At 42.9% G+C, this 20,472-nt stretch overlaps 1 protein-coding gene across 1 annotated transcript in view; it reads right to left on the bottom strand.

The window, feature by feature from the left end:
• PLCZ1 (phospholipase C zeta 1) overlaps positions 1-20,472 on the bottom strand; it is a 95,281-nt gene that overhangs the window by 12,200 nt on the left and 62,609 nt on the right. Inside the window, exon 8 of the mRNA XM_075602995.1 lies at positions 17,921-18,037. Within this exon, the coding sequence (XP_075459110.1) occupies positions 17,921-18,037 (117 nt within the window). The remainder of the gene's footprint in view (positions 1-17,920; positions 18,038-20,472) is intronic.

The raw sequence follows: 20,472 nt of genomic DNA, 5'->3' as shown, positions 1-20,472 counted from the left end.
ATTAATGATCGATACTGGTCATTGCACTTTATACAATCCATTTATATGTTTTGGCTTATTCGCTTTTCAAGAATATTACTATAGAATGAGAACCTACAAAGCCAGCAAACCATAGTTACATAGTTACGTACATAGTAGATGAGGTTGAAAAAAGACATGTCTATTAAGTTCAACCTATGCTAAATTTACACAGCAGATTCTTTATCCTATATTTCTATTTACAATATTTTGATCCAGAGGAAAGCAAACAAAATAACCCAAGTTAAACATTTCAAAATGCTGTCTCATAAGGGGAAAATTATATTCCTTCCAACTCCAAATGATGGCAATCAGATGTCTCTCTGGTTCAACATCCTTCTCATGTTTACTTATTTGTTATATCCCTGTATACTTTCCCTTTCTAAAAAGATGCTCAACCTTTTTTGAACAAATCTATTGTATCTGCCATCACAGTCTCCATGGGTAATGAATTCCATATTTTAACTGCCCTTACTGTAAAGAACCCTTTAATTTGATGCTGGTGAAATCTCCTTTCCTCCAACCATAAGGGATGACCCTGTGTCTTTGTACTGCCCTTGGGATGAATAATTATTTTAAAAGCTCCTCGTATTGTCCCTGAATATATTTGTATTTAGTTATCACATCTCCTCTTAGATGCCACTTTTTCTAATGTAAACAAATGTAATTTAGCTAGTGTCTCTTCATGTCAGATTTTCCATTCTCTTTATTAATTTGGTGGCTCTTCTCTGCACTTTTTCTAGTTCCATAATGTCTTTATTTTGGAGTGGTGCCCAAAATTGTACTCCATACTCAAGGTGTGGTCTTACGAATGCTTTGTAAAGGGCATAATTATGTTTACTTCCCTTCCATCCACTGCCCGTTTAATGCAAGATAAGTGTGACGGTTCAGGGGATTCCTTCCCCTCCATGTGTGCCTGGGACTGCGCTTCCTCCTGCCTCTCATGTCCCTTCCTTGCCTCCCCGTTCTGTTCTCCCTTCCTCCTCCCGCATCCGTCCCTCTGCGGCAGCCCCTGATGCTCTCCCGGCGTCTGCGCGTGTTCCCCGCAAGGCACGCGCGTCTTCCCAGGCTCCCGTTCTCCTTTACAGTGCTCCCCGCTCACGGCCTCCCTGTGCTCCTGCTCTGGTTCCCTTACCTCCTGCAGACCCTCTTCCGGTTATCCCTCCGCCCTCGGCGGGTGCTCCCGCGGCGCTCCGATTGACACAGCCTGTGCGCGCGCACTCTAACCTTACAGAGGGCGTGCGCACACGCTCCTCTTGCAGGCCTTCCCAGACCTCTGGCTCATCCTCTCATGCTTTACAAGCTATCTCCCTCTCTGCCTCACCTGTCTCCTCCCTCTCTCCTTCTCACCTATCCCTGCTGCCTCCCACTCCACCCTCTGCTCCTCCTCTCTCTCCCATTGGTGTTCCCTCCTTTATAACCCCTGTCTGTCCTTTCTCTCATTGCTCTGCATAGTTCTTTGTAACCTCTGTGTGTGCAGTCCTATGCTTGGCTCTCCTGTGTTTTTCAGCTTCTGTTCCTGCTCCTCCCTGGATTTCCCTGGCTTGACCTCTGCTTGTACTGAATTACCCTGCTCTCTACTGCCCTTGAACCCTGCTTACGGACACGACTTTGCTGACTTCTGTGATCCCTGGACTCTGGCTTACGAACATTACGATCCTGCTCTCTATATCCCTGGACTCTGGCACACGGACATCACTACCCTTACTCTGAACCCCAAAGGCTTTGCAAGTATAACTAACCATCTTTCTACAGGCCCGGCAATGCCAATACACAACCTAACCCCTGTGCCCCCACATAAAACCATCATTTATTTTTTTATACACAGGATTCATACAAGAGGCCTGCGGGGAATTCCCAGGTGGTCCCTACGGGTATCCATGGGCCTCAATGTGGTCCCCGTGGGTGTCCGGGGGCCGCAACAGGGTCCTTGGGTTTTCCCCACGTGTGTCTGGTGGTCCCTGGTTGGTCCCTATGGGTGTCTGAGGGTCCCTGAGTCATCCCCACGGGTGTTTGGGGGTACTAGGGTGGTTCCCATGGGTGTCTGGGGGCTTTTGGGTGGTTCCCATGGGTGTCCGGGGCCCCACAGGGGTACCCGGGTGGTCCCCTTGGGTATCCGGGGGTCCTTGGGTGGTCCCCATGGGTGTCTGGGGGTCCTCGGGTGGTCCCCATGGGTCCTTGTTATCCTGCGGTACCAATCCTGTGTTAAAAAAAAAATTGGCATACATTTTAATAAATACACCTCCCCCCACCAAACAAATACAGTATACAGATATGGATAATAGCTCATTGCCCATTATTAAAACAAACATTAGCAAGGCAGCATAAGTAAAGTAAATAAAACCATTTCTACTTACCCCTGCCATTCTGAAGGGTGTCCTCGTCAGCATATTGCAGGGCGATGTCCTCCGTTAACAGAAATAATACATTAAATAAAACAATCTAATGGCCCCTAACCCCTTAATCATCTCAGCGGTTAATAACCACTATAGTATTTAATGGGTTAACCCACCCCTGCTACCCACCCGGGAGGCCTAACCACCCACCCCGGAACTACTATACCCACCCTGTACCCATTAATTGGCATAGTGGTACATCATACCCATATAATATGGGCATAAGCCACTATAGCCCTCAATGGTCACCCTAATAAAAAAGCATGAAGTCCAAAATTAAACAATAATCAAACATACACAAGCACATTAACACCACAATTAAATCAATAAAAATACTAGCCAACCAATGAAATAAATAAAAGCACTAACCCAAAAAACAATTAATTAATTTTAACCAGTAGCCAACAAATCAATTAATTAATATAACCACTATCCAACACCTCAATTATAAGCAGGAGCCAACACAAGAAAGAATTAATTAAAAACGCTAATCAGTCAGATAAAAAAGTGTAAACAAGCCAGCAAAATGACAAACAATTAAATCCAAAAATTAAACCTAAATAGAAAAAAAAACCACTCAATAGAAAGCAAGCATTTGCCAAAAAATGCATTGGCAAATACTGTATTTATCTGTGCCTTAAAGGGGCACAGATTAATACATTATCAGTCAATGGGCAATGAAAAACATAAAATAAACAATATACAATCCAAAAACCTGAAAAAAACACATTTACATACATTCAATATTTAATTTACCTTTAGGAGCTTTGGCCCTCTGACTCCTGGGGAATCAGGAAGCTCACATACCGAAAAGGCCTGAAACTCCATCCGATGCCATCTGCCATGAAGATCCGGATCAGGTATCCCAATTCTTCTTTCTTTTCAATCAGCTTCTTCTATCTTCTTCTGTAATTATTTCTTTCTTTTCTTCATCTTCTTTCTTCATCTGTTAATCAAAAAACCCAATGGTAAATCCACAACACGATGTTGACTCGTCAGCTTCTTGAGCTCAAATGAGGTGTCAAGGCCTTAAATATGGCCTATGACATCACATTTTTTGGTCATATGGTACAGCTCCAATCTGATTGGACGCTGTATCATGTGTCCGTCTTTTTTTTTTGTGAATGATGTGATGTAATCTCCAAGGGAGGTACGTCACATCCTTCAACCCCCATGGCCATATCACATGGTATGAGAGCCAATGGGATTGAAGACAATCCCATTGGTTGCTGTACAATGTGATAGGTTACCTTATATCCTTTCCACCTCATCATGGATTTACCTTTGGGTTTTTGGATTAACAGAAAATAAAGAAATAATTACAGATGAATAAAGAAGGTGTTAGAAGATCAAAGAAAGAAGAATTTGGTTACCTGGTCCGGATCTTCAAGGTTGATGGCATTGGATTGAGTTGGATAACGTTGCGGTACGACAGCTTCCTGATACCCCTGGATACAGAGGGCCAACGCTTCTAAAGTTAAGTTAAATATTGAATGTATGTAAATGTTATTTTTTCAGGTTTTTGGATTGCATATTATTTATTTTATGTTTTTCATTGCCCATTGACTGATAATGTATTAATCTGAAAGTACCCGCTTCACACACCCCCTCTGACCTCAATAAGGCAGCTATTGTGCCTTAACCCCTTCATTGCCTTAGCGGCTATCCGCTAAGGTAATGAAACTGCTTTAATGTAATTTTTATTCATAGTGTGCGGGAGCAGGGGGTCTCCAGAGCAGAAATGCATTGATTTCAGCCTTGGGGACCCCCTGCTTCCCGAGTTACAGGCCCCGTTATTTGGTGCCGGTATCTCTTATGCATTGAAATGTCTCACGTCACGTGACCGTGGGAATCAAATGCATAGGAGATACTGGCACCCCATAACTGGGCCTGTATCTTGGGAAGCAGGGGGTCCACGGACCTGAAATCAATGCGGTTCTGCTCCGGAGACCCCCTGCTCATCTACACTAGTAACACAATTTAAAGTAAAAAACATACATTTCGGGCGAGATCTGCGCAGGGAGATGTGGCTTTCTCTGTGCAGCTCTCACTGCGGCAGAAAGGAATCGCCGGGGAAGTCCTATTCAGAGATGCGATCTTCACACCTCTGGCTACTCGCCCATTTTGTGAAATTTTGCTATCACAGGTAATCAAGGCTTTCTGATACCGTGATAACAACTCTCACAAAAACGGCGATTTAAATTGCCCAGTGATTTTTTTTTATGAACCCTTAGTGCATAGGCCCCACAGTATCACTTTATTTTATTTATTAAAATGTTTCACCAGGAAGTAATACATTGAGTTATCTCTCATTTTCTAGTATGTCCTGGGCACTGAGTTATAACAATACATGGTTACATTAGAAGAACAGAGGTTATACAAGTAATTCACAGAAATTTTATGTACAGATAGAGTTTGAAAATTGGGTACAGGGGATAAAGGCCTGGTGCGTTTCATATTGAAATAGAGCAGCTTTAACATCCTCAAGCATCAGCGAATGGCAGCAAATGGCTCACACCCTTTGGCTGCCCTTTAACTGTCCTTTGGGGCAACACAGATCTACACTGAAGGGGTTCAGAATGAATGCAGCTGCGAATACCAAGTTCTTTGTCTTCTTGGCTCATTAACATTCCAGTGGGTGGGCTTGACGTTCCACAAAGAACAGGAAAATGTTAACCCTAAGCACGCTGGTCCTGTGCAGAGGGGAGCAGCTCTTGGGGAGCCCCATCAGCGGACGCCTTTGGGGCAATGCAGATGTACACTGAAGGGGTTAAGATTGAATGCAGCTGCAAATACAAAGTTCTTTGTCACTCTGCAGGACTTTCAAATCTACATTGAACTTGGTGGCAGTGTAAGCATTGCATGCTAGGAGATCATGGGGAATAGCCTGATACATGTGAATGTGCTCAGAACGGATATTTGTATGTGCGGTACACTGTACGGTGGAGGGTTGTCACTTTTTTACCCATCATAACTTATCTAATGTGCGGTTGAACCCTATCCCAGCTTCACATTGCAAAGTCAGTATAACCGGCCTCACACTGATTACACCCAATTTGTGAGTAGCTTTACTGGCAGACTGTGCTGAAAAGCTGTGTGATACAGCAGGCATATGTTATAGGGGTCCATGTCAAAATGAATTTCAAGCAAAAGGTGACACTATGTGCTCATTTGCATGTCATTTCCCAGAATCCCTAGCTGCAGTGGAAGCACTGTATGCGTAGAGATAATAGGGATAGAGATAGACAGGCTGCAGACCTGTCTGAGACGTGTGAACGTGCTCACATGTGATATTTTTATTTACTGTACATTGAACTACTGTAGCGCCGACGAGTATTCTAAAACAAATCTGGGGCTATCACCAACAAGACCCGGGAACATGCTGGGTACATGCTGCAACATTTCTGCAGACAGACTAATGGCCCATCGGATTAACAGCGGGGGTCCCTGGCAGTCCCATTCAAACTGAATGGGACTGCCAGGGACCCCTGCTGTGTTAATCCGATGGGCCATTAGTCTCTGCAGAAATGTCACTGAAATGTTTCCAGCATGTACCCAACTTGTACCCAGCATGTACCCAGCATGTACCCAGCATGTACCTAGGATGTACCCAGGATGTACCCAGCTTGTACCCAGGATGTACCCAGGATGTACCCAGGATGTACCCAGCTTGTACCCAGGATGTACCCAGGATGTACCTGGGTCTTGTTGATGATAGCCCCAGATTTTCCAAGGCAAATTTAAGGCACGTTTTAGAATACTCGTCGGCGCACCTGTACATACGTTTAAAATTCATTCAACTTATTTTACACTGATCATTTTTACACAGTTTTGAACTAATACTTTCGAACACTTCTAGCTAAAATAATAACGTGGCCACTATAAGAGATGGCGTCATTAGAGTGAGAAAATCACTTTAAAAAAGGAATATGTTTGCTTTGTTTTTTACTAGCATGTCTATTTTCACATCTCATTTTCAATCCATCGAATACAAAAAATACATAAATGGGACCTGCTTGTTTTTTCCCATCCCCCCTGCAGCTCTGTGCTGAATATAAGTGACTAGCTGAATCTTGTTCAGCCAAAAAAGCTGCTTCCTCCAGGTTTCATCACATCTGTGCTTTCTGAAAATGATTTCAGAAACCTGCAGAGATAGATGCTCATTGTAGATGCTCAGGGCAGCTTGCAAACTGCTATATTTAATGGCTCATAATTCTAATGAGAAATTGGCGAGAATTCACAACCATTAGATTTAAACCTTGGCTAAGAAGTATTTAATATCAAAAACAATCATAGGTGGCCACAATGACACTCAGTGGGGGTACCTGAAAAAAATTACCCCATCCTAGTGGACAGCCGTCAATACTCCCAAAACGGCCAATGCCCAGCCATAAAAAATAAATTCCACAGGCCCAATGGTAAAACAAACCATAAAAAACAAAAAAAGTTACATCCTAAGGGCATAAAAATGTAAATACTTCACTGGTCTGAAGACAAAAATAACCCCTGGCCCCAAAAACAAACAAAACCCATCCAGGTCAAAATACCTACTAGTAATCAGAGGCCATTCATGGCTTGGCGAGGAGGGGGTTCTCATCTTGAATAACACCCTCGGTCCTCCAATGATTGAAGAGTCTTCATCAGTATGTATTTCTTCTTTAAACTTCTTTTCTTCTTTTTTCATCTGTTCCTCTAGACGCCTTCTTTCTTCTAGCAGTGGACGTGATCTCCAGTACAACCTCCAGTCTTCTGTGAAAGCCAAGGCTGTTGCAGAAGATCTGTAATGGAACCACACGATACAGCAACCAATCAGGTTACCCACAAACAAGACAAGACCCCGGTACTGAGGGGGGAAGGTACGAAACCACGCACCGACAGCAGCGGAGGCGTGCCTGTAAGGCGGATTGTTTAGTGTAGCCGAGTCTGGGTTGGAGAGAGTGGGTTAATCTGTATACTTGCCGGGTCCTTGGGTTGGAGAGAGCAGATTCGTAGAAGTTCGTTAAGCCGTGGTCTGGGATTATAGATATCAGAATTGTCAAAATTCGTGAAGCCGTGGTCGTGGGTTGGAGAAGTCGCCCTAGTTGAGGGTAAGCCAAGGTCAATATCCAGAGAGGGTTCACTTACAAGCCCGGTCGGTACACAAAGGATAAATCTGCAAAACAAGACTGGAACAAGGCAAGGCACAACTGACGTGGAAGCAACGAGGCTACAAGTGGTTATGCTGAGCAAAGACTGAATGACAGAACCAGGTTTATAAAGGGAGCAGGAACCAGTAGGAAGGGAGGCGGAGCGGAGGCGTGGCCTCCACGGAGATTCCCATAGGCTGCAGGAGACAAGGGGCACTTAGCAGTGTTGACTCGCAGCTGGGGATCGGAGCACGTCATCATGTGTGCGCGGCGCATCCGGGGGGCGTAGTCAAGCTCCGTGGCGCGGCCTGAAGAGCTGCGGATGCGCGCGCTCTGTAATCAGAGCGGGGGTGCGCGCATGACCAGGAGCTGGGACGGAGGCAGCAGCAGTGGCAGGTAAGGAGGGAACACGTTGCAAGGGACGTGTTCCCCCGATTCCTTAAAAGAGCCCCTGGGAGTGGTGTTAGGTCACCCGGGGGGGAGTGATTAAGGGAGGAGGTTAACCCCTTGAATGTCATAGTGGTTGTACCTCTATGCTATACAATAGGTAGTATGGCAATTAGGGTGCTTGTCTACCTACTCCTTGGCAACCTTAGTGACCATGAAGGCATGCATAATGAATGTCTTCATGGCCATTATGGCTTCGTAGTGGCTATTACATTGTTCTTGGCAAAAAATGTCGGCTTACTCCAGGGGGTGGATACGAGTGCATTGATTCAGCATGCAGTGTAATATGTATTAGGTTGTGGTATATATGTATATATACACACCTATATACTGTATGTGCATTTTAACGCACGTATGACACCACAGCTGACCAAAGGGCTGTAACTACATTCTAATTGTAATGACCCCCCTGACTGATAATGTTAAAACAAAGGAATGCCATTTTGGGTGGGTGCCAAGAACACAAATTAACACATAAAAGCCTTGGTTGATAAATAGAAGGGAAAGATACAATAGAACAGAAATTATAACCTGAAAGCCTTGATAAAGGAAAGCAGTATAGAATAGAAAATGCCACAAAGACAAGTTTTAGTCTTGTTAGTCATTAAGGGGAGTGGTTAATCTGTATTGAGTGGTCAGTCTGTATACAGTGTATCACAGGTAATCACAGCGAACAGTCCCATACAAGGGTGTAGAGCAGTTATTACTTCACTTTATATCACATTGTCACTTGGTTGAAGGTGACGTTTTTTTTTCACATACTGAAGTATTGTATTTCATATTATATGTATAGGTATCACATTATATGTATAGGTATCACATTTTTGTTTGGATTTGACACAGTTCCCTATTCACTATTATATTTTTTTAGAAGCGCCCGGTCCACGTTTTCTTTTGTATCACAGGTAATGTTAGACAGTAAGAGGAGTGCGTATTCTGTATACAGTGTATCAAAGGTAATGTTGGTCAGTAAGAGGAGTGCGTATTCTGTATACAGTGTATCACAGGTAATGTTAGTCAGTAAAAGGAGTGCGTATTATGTATACAGTGTATCACAGGTAATGTTGGTCAGTAAAAGGAGTGCGTATTCTGTATACAGTGTATCAGAGGTAATGTTGGTCAATAAGAGGAGTGCGTATTCTGTATACAGTGTATCACATGTAATGTTGGTCAGTAAGAGGAGTGCGTATTCTGTATACAGTGTATCACAGGTAATGTTAGTCAGTAAGAGGAGTGCGTATTCTGTATACAGTGTATCACAGGTAATGTTGGTCAGTAAGAGGAGTGCGTATTCTGTATACAGTGTATCACATGTAATGTTAGTCAGTAAGAGGAGTGCGTATTCTGTATACAGTGTATCACATGTAATGTTGGTCAGTAAGAGGAGTGCGTATTCTGTATACAGTGTATCACAGGTAATGTTAGTCAGTAAGAGGAGTGCGTATTCTGTATACAGTGTATCACAGGTAATGTTGGTCAGTAAGAGGAGTGCGTATTCTGTATGCAGTGTATCACAGGTAATGTTGGTCAGTAAGAGGAGTGCGTATTCTGTATACAGTGTATCACATGTAATGTTGGTCAGTAAGAGGAGTGCGTATTCTGTATGCAGTGTATCACATGTAATGTTGGTCAGTAAGAGGAGTGCGTATTCTGTATACAGTGTATCACAGGTAATGTTGGTCAGTAAGAGGAGTGCGTATTCTGTATACAGTGTATCACAGGTAATGTTGGTCAGTAAGAGGAGTGCGTATTCTGTATACAGTGTATCACAGGTAATGTTGGTCAGTAAGAGGAGTGCGTATTCTGTATACAGTGTATCACAGGTAATGTTGGTCAGTAAGAGGAGTGCGTATTCTGTATACAGTGTATCACAGGTAATGTTGGTCAGTAAGAGGAGTGTGTATTCTGTATACAGTGTATAACAGGTAATGTTGGTCAGTAAGAGGAGTGCGTATTCTGTATACAGTGTATCACAGGTAATGTTGGTCAGTAAGAGGAGTGCGTATTCTGTATACAGTGTATCACAGGTAATGTTGGTCAGTAAGAGGAGTGCGTATTCTGTATACAGTGTATCACAGGTAATGTTATTCAGTAAGAGGAGTGCGTATTCTGTATACAGTGTATCACAGGTAATGTTGGTCAGTAAGAGGAGTGCGTATTCTGTATACAGTGTATCACATGTAATGTTGGTCAGTAAGAGGAGTGCGTATTCTGTATACAGTGTATCACATGTAATGTTGGTCAGTAAGAGGAGTGCGTATTCTGTATACAGTGTATCACAGGTAATGTTATTCAGTAAGAGGAGTGCGTATTCTGTATACAGTGTATCACATGTAATGTTGGTCAGTAAGAGGAGTGCGTATTCTGTATACAGTGTATCACAGGTAATGTTAGTCATTAAGAGGAGTGCGTATTCTGTATACAGTGTATCACAGGTAATGTTGGTCAGTAAGAGGAGTGCGTATTCTGTATACAGTGTATCACAGGTAATGTTAGTCAGTAAGAGGAGTGCATATTCTGTATACAGTGTATCACATGTAATGTTGGTCAGTGACTTGTTGAGCGTGAAGATGTAGCAGTTTCCATCCTGCTTGCATCTCTGAGTTTGAAGTACAGAAATAAAGTTCTGCAATGCTGCAAATCTACTTTGGTAATTTATCGCCAAGCTTTTACTTATACTGCATTGGACAACATCTGCTATACCCCTAGTGGATTAGTGAATGAGTCAGCATTCAAGGAAGCAACTTATTAATACTTAGTAATAAGCAAATATGCATCTCTGACACAGGGTATTAACTTTATCTTTCCATGAAAAAATCCAATGTGGGCCGCTTCAGCACCCTGGACCAAGCCCAAAAATGTTCTGCGACCCGCCATTAGGTGCTGGCAGCACCTACTGTAACACCAGGTATAGCTATTACCTAACAAAGTGTGCGTTAAGTCTCCTGTTGATTTAAACAGCCGGCTGTGGGTATGCATGGAGGTATTCCACACCTTTTGCATATGATTAACACTAACGGGTGTTGAAATTAATGCCAGGTCCTCTTAGCGATAAGAAAGGCCTTAGGCAGGGTTAGTGAGCTTTGAAGATACTCGTTAGCAGTTAATGAGATGTTAACATCCCATTATGTTTATAATGGAGTTCTGTGGATCTGCCCCTAGCACAATATAAATTGCCTCCACATAAATACCTTTAATTTCTCCCTGTCCGCCAATTCTTCCTACTTACTGTACAGCCTTAAATCAAACTTGACTACAAATCTCATTACCTATTGAGGCTCCAATAGTATCAATTATTTGTTTAGTAAACATTCACTTACAACCATGAAACAGTCTACCGTGACTAGTGGAAAGACCATCCCCAACCACAAAGTACATTATGATAGTGATGAACAGAAGAGATCTATGTGCTATCAAAGCAATATATTTTCAGATCATTTGTAGTTAGGGCTCCTAACTACAAATGATCTGAAAATATATTGCTTTGATTATTTTTGTGAAAAGAATATCATTCTAACCACAGAGGCAGATAAACACCCCTACAGCACTGAAATGTGTTGCTACTTGCTGGTCCTTTTGGTGCTGAACAGGTTAAAAGGAAAGAAGTTAAAGATTTTGGCCCAGATTCAATAAACGGTGCTAAGCAGCTGTGGCCCGTAATCCTTACCTCCCATTCAGGCGCATACTGGGTGTGTGAAATCAGAACCCACAAGAACCTTAGATTACAAAATGAAATGCAAAACAAAAACCCATAAGTTTATTAGAACCAAAACGGATTTGAATACCAAACCAATTCCAAACCCACAGCCAAGGGCCCGTTCTCAATTTCTCAAGGTGTTTCTCTGCATGTCTTTTTTCATTATTTTACCTGTTTAAATTGTATTATTTTATTTTCCTATTTTTTTTTTAGGATTTGATATTTATTGAATGCATTTTTCAGGCTTTATTATGCTGTTGTAAATTTATTAACATCTCAAAACCAATACCAAACAAGTTGAGATTTGGAAAAAGTAGAACAAAAATCAAAACCAAAACCCTGACATTTTTTAGAACCAACACCATGTCCAAAACAAAAACACTATTCTAGTAGCCTCGATGGGGAATATTTTAGTAGCCTCGATTACCCACTTATCGAGTCCTTTTTGGCCAAAATGCCTACTGCTATTCAGAAAGCCTCGATAAGTTGACAATAAAGGCAAGAATCACCATTTTTTGCTGCCGTCCAAAACAGATCACCAAGTGAGCGGCGATAAGCCACTTATCGGCAGGTTTTGAAACTAGGGCAATTCTAGTAGCCTTGATTAGCTTATCGAGGCTAATCGCGGCTCTTGAATGGCGAGTTTCTCCCAAAATCCTCTCGCCAGAAAAAAGTTGGCATGAAAATGGGGAGAAGCTTCAAAGACGGCGGCGAGAGAGCAACTTAGAAAAAAATGCTTCTTTCCTGCATGGGATTGATGCCGGGAGTATCCGGAGCTGATACCCATTAATATCAGCACCAGAGACCACCGGTATGAATCCCATGCAATAAAAATGCCGACTGCCGACAGGCCCTGAGCTCCTCCCCTCCATCTACACCAGAATTTCAAATGGTGTGCATGCAGCAGCACTTACCACCGGCTGGCCTTCCCTCCTCCAAAACTCGCCACCCCCAACAGGGTTGGAGACCCTGGGAGGGATCCCCTCAGCTCACAGAGCCATCCTTCTCTGTGCTACTTCATTCCTCTTCTCAGCATCCAAGAAGTCTCTCATGCTCCTCCTGCGGGGGGTGGGGGGTGACATATCCGCTTTCCAGGCGATCCTCCATGGAGCAGCTGATGCTCTTCCCTTCCTTCTCTTCAGTCCCCTCACGCAGGAGAGTTCTGCACACGGACAGGAACCACTTCGGGCAGAACCTTCTGGGGAGACTTACAGAGGATAACAGGTAGGTCACAGGGAGACATCCCCTTAACACCTAGCCCTTCCTCATCCTCCCTCTGTCCCCTTCCCCCCTCCCCTCTGTCCCCTTCCCCCCTCCCCCCTGTCCCCTTCCCTCCTCCCCCCATCAGGCCGAGGGTCACGCTCCCTTCCCCTTATTTGGTCTGGGCTCGATTATCAGTGCTTCTGTAACAATGATTAAAGGGAATTAAAAAGCAGATTTACTGCCCTTGTGGCTTATTCTATGCCAGGACAAATATTAAAATAAATGATATTCTATTAATTAAGTCACATTTTTTGTATTTTGTGATATTTTTCTGCAATTTTTCTGCTAGACTGTAAACAAGTAAACTGCCTATGGAATGAAGTAACAAAAATATATTCTATTCTACTCACCTAATACACTTTTCGGTGATTAACCATGGTGCAGTGTAGGTAAATATCATGTGTATTGATATTGTAAAGTTGTAAAGTAACCTATATGAGATATATAGCGCGGTGCTCCTAATATCAGATTCCAAACATGCGTTAGAGTTAAAGGCACATACATTCACCAATAGTGCAGTTAGAGCATATTAGCCATATCGCATTGGAAATCCAGATAAGCATACACTGGCGACACACTTTATTCGAGCTCGGCTAGTCCCACGAATTCGGGTATACCCGGGTGTATTGAGGTTTGTGACTGTTTTCTGCCCGAGTTCATTGAGGTATTTTCCAAGCAGGGATTGAAGCATTTTATTCCCGCTGGTTGCAATACTGCACAGTATATATATATATATATACTGCATTACAATTCATGAATTTATGCCATCTGGTAGACACGCGAAGCATTGCAGCCTATTAAATCCTAATCATTATCATTTAACAGATCAGCCGCCCGTCAGCCAGGCATGAACCCAGGCTGGGAAGGCAAACGCAACGGGGCTTGTCAGAGGTGAGGAGCGGCGCATTCCAGGTATCTGCCAGGTACATACCGGGTATTTGCTCGAATAAAGTGTGTCGGTGCAGTAGCTGAATATCAAATATCTATTCAAGGAGTAGCCAAGCTAGTTGCGAATTTGTTTAAAACAGTCAAAAGGTTCTGCCTTTAACTCTAAAGCATGTTTGGAATCTGATATTAGGAGCACCGCGCTTTATATCTCATATAGGTTACTTTAAAGCTGTGATTTTGACACATCATTTACTAACAGGCAGCTTGTACTTATCAGCTTTTTCTTTAAACTGCTGTGGCTGCACCGCAGCCGTACCTATCGAGAGATTAGCGACGTCCTATGCTTTTACTCCAAATGTGGTATTACATACTATTTATTCAGACACACATGGATATGGATGTGATGTTATTTTAAAGGGTTAAATACACCATAACAACCTGCCATATCTGCCCCAAATTGGTAATTCTGTGTGTCACAATAGAATAAATAGCATTGTACCAATACTTTGTAATAAAACACTGAGTCTAGGAGTATTACTTAACCCTTGATTTAAGAAGTATTTATATATACACTAACAACCTGGGTACTGTGAGTACCTCACTAGGGACTCTGACTGAATGTCCTAAGTACTTATCTTGGGTTACAAACAGTTTACTAATATACAGTATAATAGAGGTGTTTTCAGGTCAAATTTGAAAACAAATTTGTATACACTAGTAGTTCCATCTGGATGTTGCAGTAGTGTATTTGGGTCAATAACCAATAAGGTTTAATACAATTTAATTACCCAAAATTTTCTGTACAACAGGACATTCCTACACTCCACTGCGGGGATTTTTAAGTTATTTTAAAGACTTATTTCACCAATGTCACACATACTTTTTTGGATGTAATAACATTTTATTGTTTTGGTTTTTAATAGACCCTACTCTCTGGAAAGAGTTTAAGTGGCTATACCATTTATACCCGTATACTCATACAACCATAGAGTGCAAACTAGTAGGGTCTTTTCAATCCTCTGGGGTCAAACTGTTATTCATATGGAATTAAGTACTTGGAAGTACTTCCATTTTTTTTTTATAAGGAATTCTTTATCTATATTATTTATATCTATATTATTTGATCAGATATTGAGCTCAAAGTAAAAGATGAAAAAAGATAAAGTTTGTCACACTGATTTCACATCACTGGATAAAAAGGCCCTGACATCCCTATTAAGCCCCATTTTACCATTTTATTGATGGAAGGCACATTTTCTTGGAATAACTGCTGAAATAGTTAGGAATTGGGATTATTAACTGTTCACTATAGTATTCTATTCAAGACTGTTCTGCATAAGCCCAAATCTGGCAGACATCCAAACAGAGAATATGCCCTTTTAGAAGAGAAGAAATGTAGCCACAGCTGGAAGTTTAAATTACAAAGCCCTGTCATTAAATTACTTTTTCTCAAAGTTGCTTCATAATGAATGCTGGTCACAAAAAAGGGAACAGGTTTTTCAAACCATTAATGCTATTTAATTATATTAGTGCTTGCCAAAGAGCTACAAGACCCTCTGGCCAGGATGAACACATGGAAGTATGTGAATTGAATCATTACAATTATTTCGGTAGGAATGTTAAATAAATTGACAATTGTAGGAGCTTTTCCGTAATCATGTACATGGTTAGTAGAAGGGAGCAATCTGTTCTAACCCAAATAAAAAAACGCTTTGTGTAAGTGAACAATGTAGCTTCTCAGTATCGTCACATCAGCTTTGAAAATGGATTATGGCTTTTAAGAGCAAGAATGAAAAGAAGAACAATAATGGAGTTGACATAACATGTGGAGCCGGAATTACAAAGCTGCATTTTCAGAACACTGTGCAATACTGTAATATGTCGCTCCCTTCCTCCGGGCTGAGTTCCACACGATCATTTCCCAAATGGGGACATTTTCATCCCCTATTTGGCTTCTTCTCCATTTTATGTTGGAATGAAGCAAGACAGACTACAAAACCTGCTTGCGTTTCATATTGAAAGGGTTAATGAACGAAGCTGTATACACCAGATGGCAGACCTTACTTACAATAAACAGCTATATTTATAAAGTCAGTAGCCTGTGAGGCAAGGTACTGGAGTATCCTGTCCTACGCATGGCCCTGTGAGGATCTGCGATACTCACCACCCTCGGCGCGCCTCCTGCCTGCCTTGCTCTGCGACCAGGTGCTCCGCAGCTCCCTCTCCCTGCAGTACACTACCGGATCCATCCCGCTCCAGCCGCCGGACTGCGGGCGCGGGCGCGTCACGCGCAGACATAAATACAGAGTCTGCTGGTCCCGCCTCTAGGTTGCGCCCGAGAGGGGGTGTCATCAGCGCGCCGCGCACGCCCGTAACGCACGCTCAACAAGTGCCTGCTCCAGGTCATCAACCTGCAGCTGCTATATGGCTCTCACCTGTCTCCTGCGTGACTGTAACCACTCACAGCCTGCACTGACGGCACGCCTCCGATCTGCTCCACACTCATTGGCTCTCCTCCCTGTTAAATGCTCAGCCGGCCTACTGGCTCATTGGCTGAGCATAAACCTTTGTATTGCAAAGTGTTCACCGCTCTCCTTGTTCCTGCTGCCTTGCGCTCCTGCTCCTTGGTCTCTGTTCCTGACCCGGCTATCCCTAGGACTCCACTCTTCTGTACTCCTGATCCCCGCTACCATTGACAATCCATATCTCTCCAACCCTGACCTCAGCATACGTACCACGACTATTCTCATCTCTCCAACCCTGACCTCGGCATACGTACCACGACTATTCTCATGTCTCCAACCCTGACCTCGGCATACGTACCACAACTATTCTCATCTCTCCAACCCTGACCTCGGCTAATAGTACCTGCAATGATACGTACCTCTCCAATCCAGACACCGGCAAGTATCTCGACTATCCGTACCTCTCTAACCCCGACCCGGCTACCTCCACCAATCTACACTCCAGACGTGCCCACGCAGCTGTGGGTTGGTGTTTATCTAATCCCCACCTCGGCACCGCGGTCCCGTCTTGTTTGTGGTGACCACTCCGTGTCAGGCCCATTCCTTGGTATCGGGTGGGGTGTTATTGTATGATGTCACCACTAACCATAGGGGTCATTTTAACCACTTGATTTGCTACAAGTTTCCCTGGCATCAATTGCTCATGTTTTAACGAGTATTTTAGCAATATTGGGGCCTATTTACTAATGTCTCCTGGCTGCCAATCTTGGCAAAACCAGTGAGAAACAAGACACGAGGTCCATCAATGTGAAAACTCCAGGTGCTTTCTGTGTGCTTCCTTTTCTTTGATAATAATGGTGCTGATTATTGCACCGGTTTTGCCGCAGTCTTGTGCAGTTGTTCGGAGATGTTAGTAAATAGATCCCACTTGTCTCTGAGATGAAGTTAAAATTACATTTTGTACTCTTGTGTGATATCAATGAAAGTTGTTGTGTTTCTCATACATTGTATTGTATGTCTTTATTTATATCGCGCCATTAATGTACTTAGCGCTTCACAGTAGTAATACGAGACAATCATATAAATAACAAATAATATAAATAACAGGTCATGGGAATAAGTGCTTCAGACAAAAGTAACATTTAGGAAGAGGAGTCCCTGCTCCAAGAAGCTTACAATCTAACTGGAAGGTAGGAAGAACGTACAGAGACAGTGGGAGGACGTTCTGGTAAGTGCGTCTGCAGGGGGCCAAGCTTTATGTATCATGTGTCTAGTATTAGCTACGGTGCTACTAATATTCTTCTTTAAGCAAGTGTGTCTTATGGTGGGTCTTAAAGGTGGATAGAGAGGGTGCTAGTCGGGTATTGAGGGGAAGGGCATTCCAGAGGTGCGAGGCAGTCAATGGGAAAGGTTTAAGGAGGGAGAGGGCTTTTGTATTATTAGCCTGAAGGGGCAAATAAATAAGACAAAATAGATATTATAGTCTCATATTACTTTATATTACTTTACTTTATTATCAGCTGTTTCTTGAAAAATAAACCTATGATGGCAATGTTTTACCCTAAAAATACAAATATATAGACATAAAAACTAAAATAATAGAACTTACAGCACACATACCCATTTGACACCCCACATTCCAGAATTCCTGTGGATTAAAATTTGAAGATGATGTTCTTGTTCCTTTGGGGTAAATTCTAGTGATGAACTTCATATTGTGATAAATAAATTCCTGTGCTGCAAAAAATAGCAATATTAGTTCTAGCTTTTGGGAATAAAGTAATGTTTCTAATGTTTTAATATATTATAATGCAATATTGATCAAATCCATTCTTTCTAGTAGTTTCTAATAATCTGAGGGAATAATGCAAACAGAATAAAAAGTAACGAGAATATTAGTACATTTAGAGAAGAATGCGTTTACATTTGGTAGTCTAATAGCTCTGATTCAAGAATATATCCATTCACAAATGGCAGGCCTTCCAATATGATAAGGGGCAAGTAGATTCATGTCAATCAGCATGTTTCAGTGAAATTAAGTTAATATTTTTAAATGTCCAGCCTAGAGAACAAGCAGGATTTTGCACTGGATACAGCACAATGGACAACATCTAAATCCTACAAGAAGCACATTCCACAAGTAAGGGCATTGTATTGGGAAGAAAAAGGTATCAAAATCAATGGGGAATACTTGAGTCACCTATAATTTGGAGATTACATTGTTATTTTCACCACACGTCCAGAAGACCTCTAACAACAAATCAGAGACCTTGCAGATGCACGTAAGGAGGTGGGCCTCCATATGATCCTGGCTGAGAGCACAAAACCCACGTCACACGGGGGATGGAGTTAGCTCAACTCAGGTCATTCCACTTCTAGAGCACGCACAATGCAGGCGTTTGGGCTGTTAGACCATGCGGTTTGTCACTTTTTTATAAAAGCTGGTTAGAAGACACTGTTTGAAATTGAGGACAGGGGTTTTTCTCATAAAAAAAGGAAAGTCAGCACCACTAATAAGTCTATATAAAGATCAAAATCGAAATAGTGCACGTGGGCGGGAGGATCTCCAAGATCCTCACAAAGTACTAATAAACAATACCCCCAGTACTCCGTACAAAAATCTGGCACCCACAAAAATTATGTTCAAAAAAGTGCTCTAGCTCTTCATGGTGCACATGTTGTTTTTTTCTTACATTTCGTTCCGCAACTTCTGAACATGCTACATGTGGTTGGGCAATGACAACTTCAGAGCTACTAGAATAAGTCCCTTAATCTACATTGGTCCGCAAGTATCAAGGAACGGGAACCATGCCAAATGAAGGAGATGGAAGATGGGATGGAGCACATGTGGAAGACACAAGACAATCTTGCATGGCAACCTTCCACTATGCCTCAACAGAAAATGTTTGACCAGTCTATCCGGCCTGTGCTAACTTAGTATAGTTCCAAGCACTATATATCACCTCAAACCTCTCACCAAACCACATATGGAGAGAACCCTGGGCTCAAAAAGGAGGATACCTGGGATCCTAATCATACTTATGATGGACACTTCCCCTAGCTTCCTTCCTATGCTTTGCATATCCTATTAACATATCTCCCAGGTATGCCAGGTGTGCTCCTTTTTGTACACAAAGCACTTTGAACTGGCAACCAGGAAGTGGAAGCAGTCTGCTGCCCACTTCAATACAAGGGGCCTTAGGCTACGGCCTCGGCGCGTCTAGCTGTGATCCCCGGTCCGTGCAGAGCTGCAGGGGGAAAGATGGGAGCATGGCAGGGGCCTGTCCATGACATCACCCGGCAGGTTCGTCCTCCTTGGCCAGCGCTCCATCGCCAGTTCTGAAGACAGTTTTACTGTCATCAGAAAAATCTGGTCATGCAACACGGTGGCCAAGGCAGCAAGAGACCTGTGGTACAACAGTCTGAAAGGGGTAGGGCCCCTGAAAGGACTTAATTGGTATCAATTAAGGCCTTTATGTGTCTTCTCCCTCGTTGAAGCTCGCATTTCTTCCCAGGACGGGTTGGGCACGGACTCTTTGGCTGATTCAAGGCTAGTAGAAATTGTAGATTTTGTTTGCAGGCCCAGCTTCTTAAGGAAAGCTTCACCTTCGTCTGCATGCCTCAGGGTTGCTGCAAGGCCATTTTTGATCACCATCAATCCAAAGGGGAAGATCTACCAATATCTTACCCCCTTGTCTCTTAGGATTCTGGTGATTGGCATCAGATTTTTCCTTTTGGTTAACGTTCTGGGTGATATATCCTGGTAAACTTGCCGCTTGACACTCTCAAATTCGATTTGACTTGCAGACCGTGTTATTTGGCATTGCGCTTCCTTTATACGAAAGTAATGGAAGCGCATAATAATGTCTCTTGGGGGTCACCCGGTTGTGGCTTGGAGCGGGGGGCCCGGTGACAACGGTCTAGCTGAAGCTCCTGCTCTGATTTATCAGGCAGAGTGTGTGCCAGTCATTTCAGAACCAGGTCCTCGGGATCTGTGATGGATTCTGGGATCCCCCGTACCCTGATCCGCCTATCACGGTTTTCTGAGTCCTCTTGTTTATCTGTGAGATCTGATATCAGGGATTGCATACGGGACAGCATGTTTATCTGTTTTTGGAGGGCTCTGACTGTGGAATCCCGGCGTTTCTCCAGCGAATCTGTACTTTCACCTA

This window comes from Ascaphus truei, chromosome 5, assembly GCF_040206685.1.
Source record: "Ascaphus truei isolate aAscTru1 chromosome 5, aAscTru1.hap1, whole genome shotgun sequence".
Lineage (NCBI taxonomy): Eukaryota > Metazoa > Chordata > Amphibia > Anura > Ascaphidae > Ascaphus > Ascaphus truei.
This window is presented reverse-complemented; position numbering and strand designations above follow the sequence as displayed.